The sequence below is a fragment of the Danio rerio genome, chromosome 1, assembly GCF_049306965.1.
Source record: "Danio rerio strain Tuebingen ecotype United States chromosome 1, GRCz12tu, whole genome shotgun sequence".
In the NCBI taxonomy this organism is placed as follows: domain Eukaryota; kingdom Metazoa; phylum Chordata; class Actinopteri; order Cypriniformes; family Danionidae; genus Danio; species Danio rerio.
In genome coordinates this window covers 48,517,425-48,532,481 of record NC_133176.1, presented here as the reverse complement: position 1 = coordinate 48,532,481, position 15,057 = coordinate 48,517,425, and the positions used below count along the sequence as shown (strand labels likewise).

The following is a 15,057-nucleotide window of genomic DNA, read 5'->3' as shown; positions in this document are numbered from 1 at the left end:
TCTGCACCTGCCAGCAGTGGTTGAGATCAGTGACGGCTTCTTGCATTTCTCTGAAGGAGCGCAGAGTCTCCTGCTCTCTCAGCTTCACCAGCTTCAGCTCCTCCTGCAGCTGAGCTACATTAATTTCATCGGGTAAAGAACTGTTCCTCTACAAAACAGACACAATTGGTTAACGTTCTGTACTTAAATAAAAACACTGCACTTTTTTTTGGAAATAGGCTCATTTTACACTCCCCTAGTGTTAAACAGTTGAGTTTTACCATTTTTGAATCCATTTAGCCGATCTCCGGGTCTGGTGGGTGCACTTTTAGTTTAGCTTAGCATAAATAATTGAATTGGATTAGACCATTAGCATCTAGCTAAAAAAAATCAATAAAAAGTGTTTAAATAATTATCCTTTTTAAAGCTTGACTCTTCTGTAGTTACATCATGTAAGTTGCAATTTCTAGGCCGATATGGCCAGGAACTCATTCATACATCCATCCATTCATTCATTCATTCATTCATTCATTCATTCATTCATTCAATCAATTATTCATTCATTCATTCATTCATTCATTCATTCATTCATTCATTCAATCATTCATTCATTCATTCATTCATTCATTCATTCATTCATTCATTCAATCATTCAATCATTCATTTTCTTTTCTGCTTAGTCCGTTTATTCATCAGGGTTCGCCACAGAGAAATGAACAGTCAACTTATCCAGCATATGTTTTACGAAGTGGATGCCTTTCCAGTTACAACCCAACACTGGGAAACACCCATACACGCATGCATTCACACACATACACAACCGTAAATTTAGTTTATTCAATTCACCTATAGTGCATGTCTTCAGACTGTGGGGGAAACAGGAGCACCCAGAGGAAACCCACGCGAACATGGGAAGAACATGCCAACTCCACACAGAAATGCCAACTGACCTAGCCGGAGCTTGAACCACCGACCTTCTTGCTGTGAGGTGATTTTGTAACGCACTGTGCCACCGTGTTGCCCTGGCTAGAAACTATACTATCATTATGTTGCAAAAATCAAGTAACTATGCTGCCATACTATAGCTGTGGCAGGCTCAATAAATTTACACAGCACCTGAAAAAGTCCTTAGCTAGGTAACTAGGTGACAGCTGCTTAATATTATTGCTCTTTGGTCATTTTAAATGAGATGCTAATGGTCTAATCTGATTCAATGATCTATCCTAAGCTAAGCTAAGCTAAAAGTTCTCCTGCCAGACCTAGAAACCAGTTAAAGGGATTAAAAAAATGTTAAAATTGACCTGTTTAACCTTAGGAAAGCTTTAAAATGAGTCTGTTTCAAAAACAAATGAAGTGCTTCTTTAATGGCATATTGTATTCTAAAAGAAACCTAATTAATTTTTAACCGTTTCATTCTTGTAAACTCATAAACATGCACACACCTTCTCCAAATCAAGCACTTTGTCCTGCATTTCTTTTAGAGCACCAAGTAGTTCAGCTTCTTGTAGACGAGACTGCTCCAGTTGAGTCTGCAGGCCACTCACAAACTCCTCTGTGTACTACAGACAAAATGGAGAGACACAATGGACTGAAACACTGATGACTGCAGAGTATGCTGTAATGGCAGTCATTACAGTACATCATGCATTAATGGCTGAACAGAGAAGAACGAATCTGACCCTGGACCACAAATCCAGTCTTATGTTGCATGGATTTTTTTTAAGCAATATTTAAAAATACACGATAAGGGGGGTCAAAATCATTTGAATATTAAGTAAAGACAAAGAGCTTAGAACGACCAAGAGGCGACACTCAATAGAACGTTCCACTGCAACAGCAGCGCCCAGCAACAGCCCTGGATTCTGCCATTTTGTAGTGAAAGTGATCGGCTGTCCATTGGATCTCATTACTGTCACGATGGCAAGCAGCTGCTTTGTTTTTTATTTATTTATTTAAAAAGCGCATTAAAGCTGAGATACAACCTAAAAGACGACAATACAACACTTATTATCACAAACATCAGCACTATTAATAGTTTATTTTACAGACTTATAATATGCTGTTGTTCTAATGGAGTTTTCATTCCAAAATGGCCACCCTCTAGTGGCTGTTTCCCAAATTACACTAGAGTGTCGCCTCTTGGTCATTCTAAGCTCTTTGGTAAAGATCATGTTCTATAGAAACATTTAAAAAAAAATTTACAGTAATTATATAAAAACTAAATTATTTAATTAGTTATGTGTAAAGCTAAAACTTACTTTTGACATTTTTTTTACTTTTTTTTTAAAGAGCCCATATTATGGGTTTTTGAAAATTCCCCTCCATGTAGTGTGTAACACAACTCTAAGTGAAGTATCCAGCTAAGGCTTAAATCTGTAAGAATACAGTGTTTAAAACTGTTGATTCATCTATAAAAGAGTCGATTCATAGTGCTTCAAACGAGTCGCCTTGATACTGACTCATTAGGTGTTTCGCCATGACGTACGAACGAAACAAAGTTTTTCACGTGCACGCGCAAACCCGGGAGATTTCAAACCTGAGGCCCCGCCCTCTGACGCAGTAACCCAGACACACACACACACACACCCACAAACACACGCACACAAACATGCCGGTCGATTGAAGTCACATTGCAGATGGATATATTGAGTCTCTACCCAAAGATGAAACCTCAGCATTATAGCCAAGCAGTTGGAAACTACTGGAAACTTCTGGAAGCTACATGCTACAAAGAATACTTCATCTGCGTTTGTTAAAGGAAGGATCAGTAACTTACTGATGGACATCAGGATGGGTTTCTTCCATTTCTCAAGTGTAAGTACGTGCGGTTAAAGTTGTTGCCTCGTTGACTCTAGCTTGCAAATGTATTTAGTTGTGTTTTGTTACTTGTAACCGAGTGTACTGTATCAGGTTAACTGGCTATATTCTCTTATCGCGTGCAAAGTCACGTTAAAAACGCGACGCGTGCTGCTTTGTTTATGGAGCTCCGTGGTAACGTTAGAGGTGTGCATACCCGCGGCTGTCCCCGCGCCAGATTTCTGCGGCGCGGGAATAAATTTCCGAATAAATCGCCGGAGCGGTCGGTAACGGGTTTGATTTGGGACGGGAGCGGGCTGCCTGAGAAAGAGAAAGATGTGTCTGCATGTGTGATGTGTGAGCGAGCGAGAGCTTTATGCTTGGTGCTGTGTGTGTGTTTATACAGATTTTCGGTTTTGTTCTCCCCCGCTCTTTAGCGTGATCGGGCGCGGCGGGCAGAATACGGGGCGTGTTCTAAGGCTAAAACCTGGCGGGTGCGGGCGGAAGCGGGAGCGTTCTCGTCCGGAGGTGTGTGTGTGTGTTTGTGTGTGTGTGGCAGCTAAAATCCACGCCTACACTATCTAGCGTGTATGAACTGTGATTACTTTTTAAATTGCTGATTAGCTATTGGCCATTTCACTCTCTGACTGAAGGCAGTCGACCAATCGCGACAGACTGTCATCGGTCCAATCAGCGCAGATTAGCTTCGCGCTAAGGAGGGGTTTGGGAACAAATGAATCACTGAACGATTCATACAGGAGTCGCTGGGATAATTAGGTAAAAATAAATGCAGATTATAAGACCATGAAAGTGTTTTTTGACCTTGCATGCATATTAAACTGTTGTTGGAGACCCTTACAACCAAGATATGACCCTATTTCATGTATAATATGGGCTCTTTAAATTATATTTTGAACCCTCTAGATCAGTGGTTCTCAAACTTTTTTCTCAAACATCGTCTTTCCAAGTACCACCATAATGACCAGTATTAAAATACAGTAGCGTAGGCATAACTAAGCAGCTGCAGCACCGCACAGTTCAAAAATGAGGCAGATTAATTCTTATTATTATAAAAAAAATTTATTGTCAGCCACTTTAAACATTATAAATAGTTTGAACATTAACACTGTACTTATACTTATATATGCCCCTAACAACCATTACAAATATGGAGAGGAAATTAGCTTCAAATGATACAAAACATAACAAACATTATAAAAGTGATATAAATAAAATTTTGTGACTCAGTTCAGGCAACATTTTGGCATCAGTAGCATTTTCACCGCAGTATCAATTTGATCGCAAAAACTATATATTTAGGGGTCTTATATATATATATATATATATATATATATATATATATATATATATATATATATATATATATATATATATATACACAATTTTGTGACTCAAAAGTAGCAGTTCGGGCAACATTTTGGCACCGGTAGCATTTTAAAAGTATCAATTTAGCACCGTTATCGAAATAACCCCAAAAAATTGTCAACCTTAGCCCAAATATGATAAGTCTGTCATGAAAACAAGATAGATTGTTTAGATTAAAACTTTTTTAGGCAAATAGTGGACTAGAAACATTACTTCATATTTAGATTTAGATGTATATGTAAAAAACAAAATCACACTGAATCAATTACATCAAATCTCACTGCTGTCAGCATTCTGTTAAGAAGTAAATAATAAAAGGTTATGTTTAATTGCCTAAAATAATCCCTCAATGTGATAAAATTACCGTAGATTCTCATGTCATAATATAACGATTCAGTATCTTCTTCTTTCCAATTAATTTTAAGATTATTAACTTGAACTCAACCAGTCATTCAGTAAGCGTGTACTCGGAAAGACCGATTCTGGAAATGTATTTAGATAATTCTCGCATTATCTATCAGTGTTGATGTAAATGCGCCTCTGCTGTGTTCTGCGTGCACATACTGTGGCCTACCAGAGGGGGCTGTGGCCTGCCCTGGAGACTTGTGTGAACACTAGTTCCCACGGACGTTTACTTCTGTTTTTCTTACCTCCCTCCAGGCTTTCCAGTCACTTCATCATACCCGTATTACTCAGATCGCACTTTAATCACAAAGACTCTCGCTCATTCTACCTCAGTTTTACTTGAAAAGTGCTGGACTCTTAGCTAAATACAAAACAAAACAGACTGATGTCCTTTCCGAGCAGAAATTAACCTTTCATAGTAGTAAATGAGTAATAACACACATCCAGATTCTACCTGTGAAATTTCACTGTATGTTTATACTTAAAGCCTTACAGCTTAATATGTATATTAGTGCGTGTATGTGTTTGTGTGTGTGTGTTTAAAGAGCATGTGAAAAATAGACCACCAATAACATTTCATGTTAACCACAGCAAGCTTCTTTGCTCTGGGTAATGAAACCATTAATCAGATTTAGGTTGAATATAAATAGCCAAAAACATTCACACTTACATATGCTAAAATCCCTGTCATATACAACTACACTGTAAAATAATTCTTCTTGCCTTACTTTTTTTTTTTTTTACTAATTTACTCGTCATTTCAACTAAAATTAGTCAAACTGATTTAAAATATCATGTTAAATTTTCTAAAACTAAACTAAAAAAACAAGCTTATTAAATTAAGTAAAAGTAACAAAGGCATTTGTTTTCATATATTTTTTTACACTGTACTTTCTTTTCTTAATTATACAGTAGTCAACATTTGAAGTTGATCAAAAACGTCTTTATTTTTTAATTGTCCCAGGACAAGAATTGGTGAAGTAAATTCACTAGTTTTAAAACAACATTGAGGAAAGGTTATGATCCACTTATTTAAAAATTTAGTTATATACTTGTATAATAATAATAATAATAATAATAATAATAATAATAACAACAACATTCAGCTCTGAATCAATTTAAGCAACACTACACTATCTGACAAAAGTCTTGTCGTTGATGCAAGATGTAAGAGCAACAAATAATAACTTGACTTCTAATTGATCATTTGGAAAAGTGGCAGAAGGTATTTTTTTCTGATGAATTATCAGTTGAACAGCGTCCCAATTTTTACAAATACTGCAGAAGACCTACTGCAACCCACATAGACCCAATAATCAACAGCCTGAGGTAGCCTGAGGGCAAATTCTTCAGCAGGATAGAGCTCCTCATACTTCAGCCTCCACATCAAAGTTCCTGAAAGCAAAAAAGGTCAAGGTGCTCCAGGATTGGCCAGCCCACTCACCAGACATGAACGTTATTGAGCATGTCTGGGGTAAGATGGAGGAGGAGGCAGTGAAGATGAATCCAAAGAATCTTGATGAACTCTGGGAGTCCTGCAAGAACACTTTCTTCGGCATTCCATATGACTTTATTAATACGTTATTTGATTCATTGCAGAGATGTATAGATGCAGTCCTCCAAGCTCATCGGAGTCATACACAATATTAAACCTTTTTCCACTGCAACACTGTACATTATTTCTGTTGTGACAAGACATTTGTCAAAGCAAAGTCAGACCTTACTGTCCTAAGTAAGTCATTAAAATTTAAGGCATGGTTATATTTTATTTGGGTAAAATAAGCATAATCTAGACGCCTTTGCCTTTCATATAAGCCACTTCTGATATCAAATGATCAACTAGAAGTCAAGGTATTACTTGTTGTTCCTAAAACGTGGATTGGCGACAAGACTTTTGTCAGGTAGTGTACATGATTTACATTCCAATTATTAGAAAAACAGACTGTCTTATTCATAAAATATAATAAAAAATAACAAAGAACAAAAATGTAGCTGTTGTACATGATACTAGTTCTGTCAACATCAGCACCGCTATCAGATAGTGGTCAATTCTGAGTGTAACACAGGAAAATACATCTGACCATACAGTGTTGCTCCGTGTGTGAAACACACCAGGCTCACACTCAGCATGACACACACCACACCCCAACATTTTCACACACACCAGTCACTCACACCTATAGTAAAAAAGCGAAAACTCCAAAAACACCCCATCTGCTTGATATCAGTGCTTTAGCATTCATTCTTACAACTTGTGAAAACAATATAAGAAACGAAACGATGGCTTCAAACGGTCAAACTAGTGCGAGAGTCCTGCCAGTAAATAATAAATGACCTGTCTGTGACCCAGTTCAGAGCTGTGTATAAGCCGATAGCTTGATTATGAATAAACTGAAGACATGCATACAGTTAACATAATAGTGTTTTAAAAGTACTACTTTCATATAGCATCTGACTTGTTCTAATTGGCATCAAGCAGTGTCAAAGTGAATCACAATGTCACTCCTCATGCACCTAAAAATGTTTGCTGGTTGTTAAAACTACTTATTTAAAATGTGTTAAGCACAATTCTTACATTTTTTTGGGACATAGCTATTATTTTATAAATTATAAATTATAAATTATTTTAAGTTTAATCCACTTAAATGTGTAAAAACTATTAAGTTAACTTAATTGATTTGTGTTGGACAAAATGAAGGAATTTTGTGATGCATTTCTGTCAGTGTACTCCTCGACTTTTCTGCTATTTCTGCGTTGAATTTTGCATAACAAAATCTGCAGATTAATGATTTTGAAAGTATAGGAACTGAAAACGTACGACATAAATTAAAGAATAAGTTTAATTTAAAGTTTAAAATGCAAATAATATTGAAACATTAACTATTGTGAAAAGAGATATACAAAAAAATCTGAATTGAACTGAAATCCAATTAGAACTACTTCTTTGGTAAATAAAGCAACATCTGGTCTCTCATATAATACATCCACTAAAAGATGTAAACTTTATTGTACATAAATCATCAAAACAATTGTTTATTATTCAATGATATAATCAAAATTAATATAAAAACTGAATACATTTTATCAAACTGGATTTTTAAGCCTATAATCATATATATATATATATATATATATATATATATATATATATATATATATATATATATATATATATATATATATATATATATATATATGATAATGATAAGCTTAAAAATGTCAAGTGGGTGAACCAAACTGATTTTCTGCTTTAATAAGCCTTTTCGGGGGGTTTTCTGTTGAAGGGTTGTGATTGTTAGTCACTGCATGCATAAGCAGTGAGAAAGCGTAAGTGGAGTGGCAGGACTGTGTTGCAATGCTTTCACACTAACAGCGTTTTAGAGCTGTGGCGGTACTCATTGGGTAACTGCATCGATTATTTCCTCAAAAAGTGGCCATAAATTATAAAATGCTCGATGTAAACGGTTTAAATCATCTATATTTAATCAGACTTCCTGAACAATAAGTGTTCTCAGTGTTGTGCTTTGTGTATACACATATGCAGTGTCAGACAATCTTCAAATGATGGATGAGCAATTCACTCCAGTCATTTTGTGCAGCCTATATTCAAAAAGACCCTTAATAAACATATGTGAGGTCAGCAAATATTGAACCAGCACCAAAACCCAACTTGCAGCTATGCATCTGTTACCACGGCCATAGCAGAGCTGAGCCTGGCCGGTACCTGGATGGGAGACCCTATGAGAAAACTAGGTTGCTGATGGAAGTGGTGTTAGTGAGGCCAGCAGGAGGCACTCAACCTGTTGTCTGTGTGAGTCCTAATGCCCCAGTATAGTGAAGGGGACCTTATACTGTCAGTAAGCGCCGTCTTTCAAATGAGGCATTAAACCAAAGTGCTCACTCACTTTTGGTTTATTTAAAAATCCCATGGCACTTCTTGTAAAGAGTAGAGGTGTAACCTGGCCAATTTCCATCCATTTGCCCTTAGCCATAAGGGCCTAATCCAAATGGATGCTGCACACGGTTGGTGGTGTGGAGACACCCCTACAACCCCCCCGTCTCCCACTCCCCCTTATGATTGTGAAGCGATTTGGCCATACACAATAAACGCACTATTTAAATGAAGAATTCAGATCCAAAAACCTTTAAATGTCATCTGAAATGTTCTTCTAAAATGAGCATTTTTCTCAGTCTTCTGTGTTTTTATGGTGTCATTGGATTTTAAAGTCAATGAAAACACCATATTCAACACCATAACAGTGAAATATCTGAAAATACACATGTTAAAAATAAAAATGCTCATATCAGAGGAAGATTTCTGATGACATTTACAGGCTTTTGCATCTGAACTCTTCAAATACACATTACATTGCATTACCTTGTGTTGCTGAAGTTCACGTATAGTATCCTGTGCTTTCTCCAGACTCTCGCTGGCTGTATGACACTGCTGCCGGACCACAGCCAATTCACGCTTAATAACGTAGTTCTCCTCTGCCTCCTGGGCTCGCGTCACTTGACCCTGAGGAAAGAGAAATGGGGTAAGTTGCTTCCATTAAGATCTGTCTTTTCACTTGAGATTAAGAAGAGATAAGTGTGGCATTCCAGTCAAAGTAATGAGGGGGGATCCATGCAATGTTACCTCTGCATCATAAAAGCAAAGACGAAATTGGATCATTTGAAAAACAAAACAAGAATCCCACTGAACTTTGCGATTTATGTGATAAAACCTGAAAAATGCCATAGGACCAAATAGCGAACCCTGATGCACACCTATGCTTCCACATCCCACATGCAAGGCTACATTCTCAGTACAGAGTTTAGAGATTAACCTTCATTTGGACATTTGTTCTAGGCATACAGACAAATGTGTTCTGAAGGCAGTGATGGGAAACTTAGCACATTTTTCATGCAACAGTCCCATTTTATAAAGGACCAAAAGAGTGGATTATAGAAGGAAGTGTGGTTGAGTGATGAGGAGAGGAAGGGAAGGAGGGATTAGTGAGGAGCTGGCTTGACAGTACTGTACCTGAATCAACCTGTCTGCTAATGCAGCACTCTCCTACAACACCATAAGAGGAGGAAAAAAGAGAGAAAGGATACAGAGAGAAGAAAGAAAAAGTTGAAATGAGGGACAGAATAGGAAAAAGGAAGGAAACAGTGGATAAGCAAATAAGACACACATGAAGAGAAAAAAAGGGAACATATTTAAGTTGAGTGAAATTTTTTTTTTTATAAAACATATAAAAGTGATTTTTACAGAGTAAGATATTGTGAGGAAGTCATTTCAAAAGAGGAAGGAAGAGAAAAAGAAAGAAGATAAGACTTTTAAGATTGACCATAAGGTATGAGGCAATACAGCTGAGCCTCTTTAGAGATTTACATGCTCTGACTGTTTGATTGACTTGATAAAGATATTTACACTCTTTACTCAAACACAAAGTAATAAGCAGTATTTAAGGTTCATGCATACTGTGTGGATGATGAAAACCATCTTACCTTTTCCAGTGTTTCAATCCTCTGCTTCAGTAATCTATTTTCTGTACGTAGCCTCTGTTAAAATTAATACAAAATGTTCAAATATACTGTAGGTTTATTCTAAATTAATTTCAACCTCATTTTTACTTCAGTTTTATTTCTATTAGCAAAAAAGAACTGTAATAGATTTTATTAACTATAGCAGTTAAATTAACATTTATAATAACATTTATTTATTAGTTGAATATACAGTTTTGTCAAATTTATTCAAATTACTGACAATATAATTGTTTTATTGTGATTCGATTATGTGCAAATCATGTTCATGCAATTTTTTAAGCAAGTACCGGAGTAAGATTCTCCTTAAGGTGTAGATGAGGCATTTTACACAAACAATCTTTGCTATGTTACAGACCTTAATCTCAATTTGTTCTTCCATCTCCTTGTTCTTAATGGTAGTATATTCCTTTTCTAATCTGTGAAAAAAAATAAAAATAAAATCTAGACAACCATATCATATATACACTACCTGACAAAAGTCTTGTCGCCTATATCCAAGTTTTAGGAACAACAAATAATAACTTGACTTCTAGTTGATCATTTGGTATCAGAAGTGGCTTATATGAAAGAACAAAAATAGACAAAAGTCTTGTGACTTAAAAATAATGTAGAGTGTAGAATAATGTAAAGTATAGAATATAAAGTCATGGTGCAGTGGAAAAAGAATTAATATTGTGTATGACTGTCATGAGCTTGGAGGACTTAATCCATACATCTCTGCAATGACTCCAATAACTTATTAATAAAGTCATCTGGAATGGCAAAGAAAGCGTTCTTGCAGGACTCCCTGAGTTCATCAAGATTCTTTGGATTCATCATCAATGCCTCCATCTTCATCTTACCCCAGACATGCTCAATAATGTTCATGTCTGGTGAGTGGGCTGGCCAATCCGGGAACACCTTGACCTTCTTTGCTTTCAGGAACTTTGATGTCTCTTTTGACTTTGATTTCTTGCACATCCCCATACTCAACGTAAACCCAAACCCTGATTTTTCCTTCACCAAAATTGACAGATTTCTATGAGAATGTTGGGTCCATGTGGCTTCCTATAGGTCTCCCTGCAGTGTTTGTGATGATTGGGATGCAGGTCAACAGATGATTCATTGGAAAAATCTACCTTCTGACACTTTTCAAAATGACCAACTAGAAGTGATTATTTGTTACTCTTACAACTGCAATCGACTTTTGTCAGGTAGAGTATGTCCCAAAATATGTCACAAAAATCATTATAAACAAATTTCCCTTTAGGTTTTACTCCCAAATCACTCACTTTTTCATTCGCTTGGGATTGTATTTGACCTGATAAGCCCGTAGGATAAGTTTATCTGGGCAGCTATCGAACTGATGCGGAATCACCTTCTGAAAGTGCTGTGGTGAGATTGTGAGACAAACATCGGTTAAAATTATGCCATTATATGTGTTATCATGTGTTAAACACATAGCAGAGATGCTTTTGCTCCAACCTGCGACATTCCCTCCATGTCTAGCTGTATGAGGTCAGTCTGGTTGTACTGCAATATCGCTATTCCTACTCGAAATATGATTTCCAAACCCTGTGAAAACAACACACAGTATTCATATAGTCACAGGCTAGCAACTACAACAAACACACACTCTCTGAAATATTCACATCTCTAGTATTCACACAGCATGAAAACCCATCTGTGATAAATACACACAAAATCTGAACATGATAATACTTTACTTACCCTCACTAAGCTTTAAGGTGTTATATTTCCCTTACAGTAAAATAAATAGTATAGTATTTTCTCATAGTATTATTAGGACATACTGCAACCCAATAATAAATATCACATCAAGGATGCTTTAATATGCATAAAGTCTCTTGTGTCCATACCTCGTACATAAAGATGTCAAAGATACGTGTAGCTATTGGCAGGGGCAGGAAGGTGAGGAAGAGGGTGAGGAACCAGGACGAGGCGTACATGGATGTGTGGAAACTCTGAGAACGGAAATGTACGTTCAGCTCTGGCAACTGCTCCTGATCACACAGATGAAAACGGGGAAGATATACAAGTGAAAAAGTTAGTGAAAGATTTTTAAAAAAGATACTTCATGTTGACGTTTTGTGTTGTCTGTTTATGAACTATAAATCTGTTGCCCCCTTGTGGACAAACATGGCATTTCTCTAGTCTCAAGCATGCAGTAAGCTAAGCATACATATTTGAAATCAGCTCTATGTCGAAATAATCTGAGTTTGTGGCAGCAACAAACAAGACATGAATCATGTCTAGCATTTAAAGGGATAGTTCACCCAAAAATGAAAAGAATGTATCATACTTCAATGTTCAAACACGTAATGGGTTAGTAAGTGATGATAAAACTTTCAGATTTGCATTTAACTATTTTAGCCAATAAAACTGTACAATGGCCATGATGCTGAAACAAATTTACAGTCACCATATATTCAGACAGTATTCTGTCAAAGAAACGGTATAAAAGCTGCCACTGGCTGAAAAAAACACCATTTATATACTAACATCCACACTTTATGTATAGATATGCAACTTTCATACATTAATATATGCATACTTTGATGGTAATTAATGTAATGTAAGGAGTTTTTATCAAAAAAGATTTTGAAAAGTGAGTGATTTTGAACTTTTTTCATTAAATGATTGGTAGTGTCATTAGTTAATGAAAATTCTGATACAAGAATCATGGTTGTTGCAATATATATCTTTAAATTCAGCAGAGTAAAATTACAGTTAAAGACAAATAATGCTACTGAACATTCAAAAGCTGCGATAAAAAAAAAAGATGGTTTTCACAGTAATAATAATAACCACAAAAACATTTGTACATAATATTTTTCTTGTCCATCAAATCAGCATTTTACAATTATTTCTGAGGGATCACGTAGAAACTGTTTTCGTAATTTTTAAGGTACTTTAAAGGCATATTCATTCATTCATTTTTCTTCGACTTAGTCCCTTATTTATCAGCGGAATGATCTGACAATTATTTCAGCATATGTTTGACGTTGCGGATGCCCTTCCAGCCACTAACCAGTACTGAGAAACACCCATACACTCTCACATTCACTCATACACTACGGCCAATTTAGTTTATTCAATTCACCTTTACCGCATTTCTTTTGGACTGTGGGGGAAATCGAAGCACCCCGAGGAAACCCACATGAACATGAGGAGAACATGCAAATCCACACAGAAATGCCAACTGACCCAGCCAAGGCTTAAACCAGCAACCTTCATGCTGTGAGGTGACCATGCTGAGTCCTAACCACTGAGCCACTGTGCCGGCTTTTTTAAAGGGATAGTTCACACAAAAATAAAAATTCATCATTTTTTCTCCCATGTGTGGTTTTACCCTTTGAGTTTCTTTCTTTTGTTGAACAAAAAAGAAGATATTTTTTAAAATGCTGGTTGATATTGCTTATTAACTTCCATAGAAGGAAGGAAAATACAATAAAAGTTGATGGCTATATCAACCAGCATCTTGGAAATATCTTCTTTTAAATTCAACAGAAGAAAGAAGCTCAACTAGGTTTGGAACAATTTAGGGTGAGTAAATCATAGAGCTTTCATTTTTGCTTGAATTATCCCCTTAAATTGTAATAATAGTACAAAATGTTTGTAAGCAAATGGCACACTTTTATATCAGACTGTATCAACTTTTATATCACCTGTATTTCCAAGAACATTTTAATGCAGACCTGTATCACCCTGTATTATTCTGCATATTTGTCTTTCTTACCTGTAGCAAGTGTTCAAACTGGTAGATACACAGCCCCAGCTCAGCCATGCTTGGTTTAAACAGCTCTCGAAGTCTGTACTCCTGCATTAGTCTGACAAACACACAGAAAGCCTCCTCCTCCGGCATCTACGGTGAATAGTGAATTTGGTTTACGCAAAGTTTGGCTCAGAGACATTTCTTGACATTGTTTTAGCTCATCATGATAAGCAAAACGCAGAGGCAAACCTGCATAAGTAGCAATCCAACGATGAAGGCGCTGCCCTGACAATAACCAACTTCACGATCCACCAAAGAATAAGCCTGTGAGGTTGAGATACAAACATGTTAAAGACTTAATAATATTAAACAAACAAAACAATCATGCATCCTGTATATCATACGTATGAGAATATAGCAATGGTACAATTTAAGTAATTTCGAGAGGAGCATGTGATATGATTGATCGTGGCCGTTATCAGCACTAATCTAATCAGATTGATCCAAGCCTACAATAAATAGACAGATTTTACCCTATTGCCTATCTTTGTTTTGGAAGAATCCCCCCTTCCACCCAATCTCCTCCTTTTACCAGTTGGAGCTCTCAAGACCTACCTGATCTCGGACCTTCTTAATGCTAATCGACCAGGCGAAAGCCCTGGGCTCAATTATCTCCGAGCTCATGGTTTTCTCCTGGGACAGCATGCCAATAGCGTCAAGCAACATCTAAGTGTGAACTCTTGAAGAGACCAATAAAAACTTGGATTTTATTTAATGTATGGCTTTGATCAATAATAAATCAATCAATACTATTTATTAATCATAAATCAATACTCATTTATTCTTTAACACTGATTTCATTTTTTTCAAATTTCTAATAAAAAATATTGTCTTTTAGAGATCTTTTTGTTTAAAAAAAAGACAATTGGTTAGAACAAAGACCTTTGTTGAAAAGAGTTATTTCACCACATATTTAACTCATCTGCTGTTGAAATATTTGTATTATGATGCCTAAAAAATAAATATCAACAAGATACATTTAATTTAAATTTGAAAAAAATAAAATAGTGATTATAGAATAAAACCAATATTAACATTTCACACAAACGATAAGCTGTAAAACCAGAGATTTGAGAATAAAAATATACATGGGGCATTGTACCAGAAATGTACAGTATCTGTCCCCAAAATAAAAACATAAATACAGTGAATAAAAAGTATTTCATCCCAGAAAACTTCTA

General features: G+C 36.0%; 1 protein-coding gene across 4 annotated transcripts in view; it reads right to left on the bottom strand.

Moving 5' to 3' along the window:
- The window catches only part of evi5l (ecotropic viral integration site 5 like), an 86,374-nt gene that overhangs the window by 43,465 nt on the left and 27,852 nt on the right, over nt 1-15,057 (bottom strand). For 2 of the 4 annotated variants that reach the window (XM_009293538.5, XM_021477008.3), the window contains exons 5-15: nt 14,066-14,140; nt 13,841-13,966; nt 11,961-12,104; nt 11,566-11,655; nt 11,373-11,470; nt 10,457-10,517; nt 10,063-10,116; nt 9,593-9,625; nt 8,945-9,085; nt 1,422-1,538; nt 8-148 (exon numbers count right to left, since the gene is read on the bottom strand). In XM_009293538.5, coding sequence (XP_009291813.4) covers nt 8-148; nt 1,422-1,538; nt 8,945-9,085; nt 9,593-9,625; nt 10,063-10,116; nt 10,457-10,517; nt 11,373-11,470; nt 11,566-11,655; nt 11,961-12,104; nt 13,841-13,966; nt 14,066-14,140 — 1,080 coding nt within the window. The remainder of the gene's footprint in view (nt 1-7; nt 149-1,421; nt 1,539-8,944; nt 9,086-9,592; nt 9,626-10,062; nt 10,117-10,456; nt 10,518-11,372; nt 11,471-11,565; nt 11,656-11,960; nt 12,105-13,840; nt 13,967-14,065; nt 14,141-15,057) is intronic. The other 2 variants (XM_009293540.5, XM_073953842.1) reach the window with 1 other exon arrangement.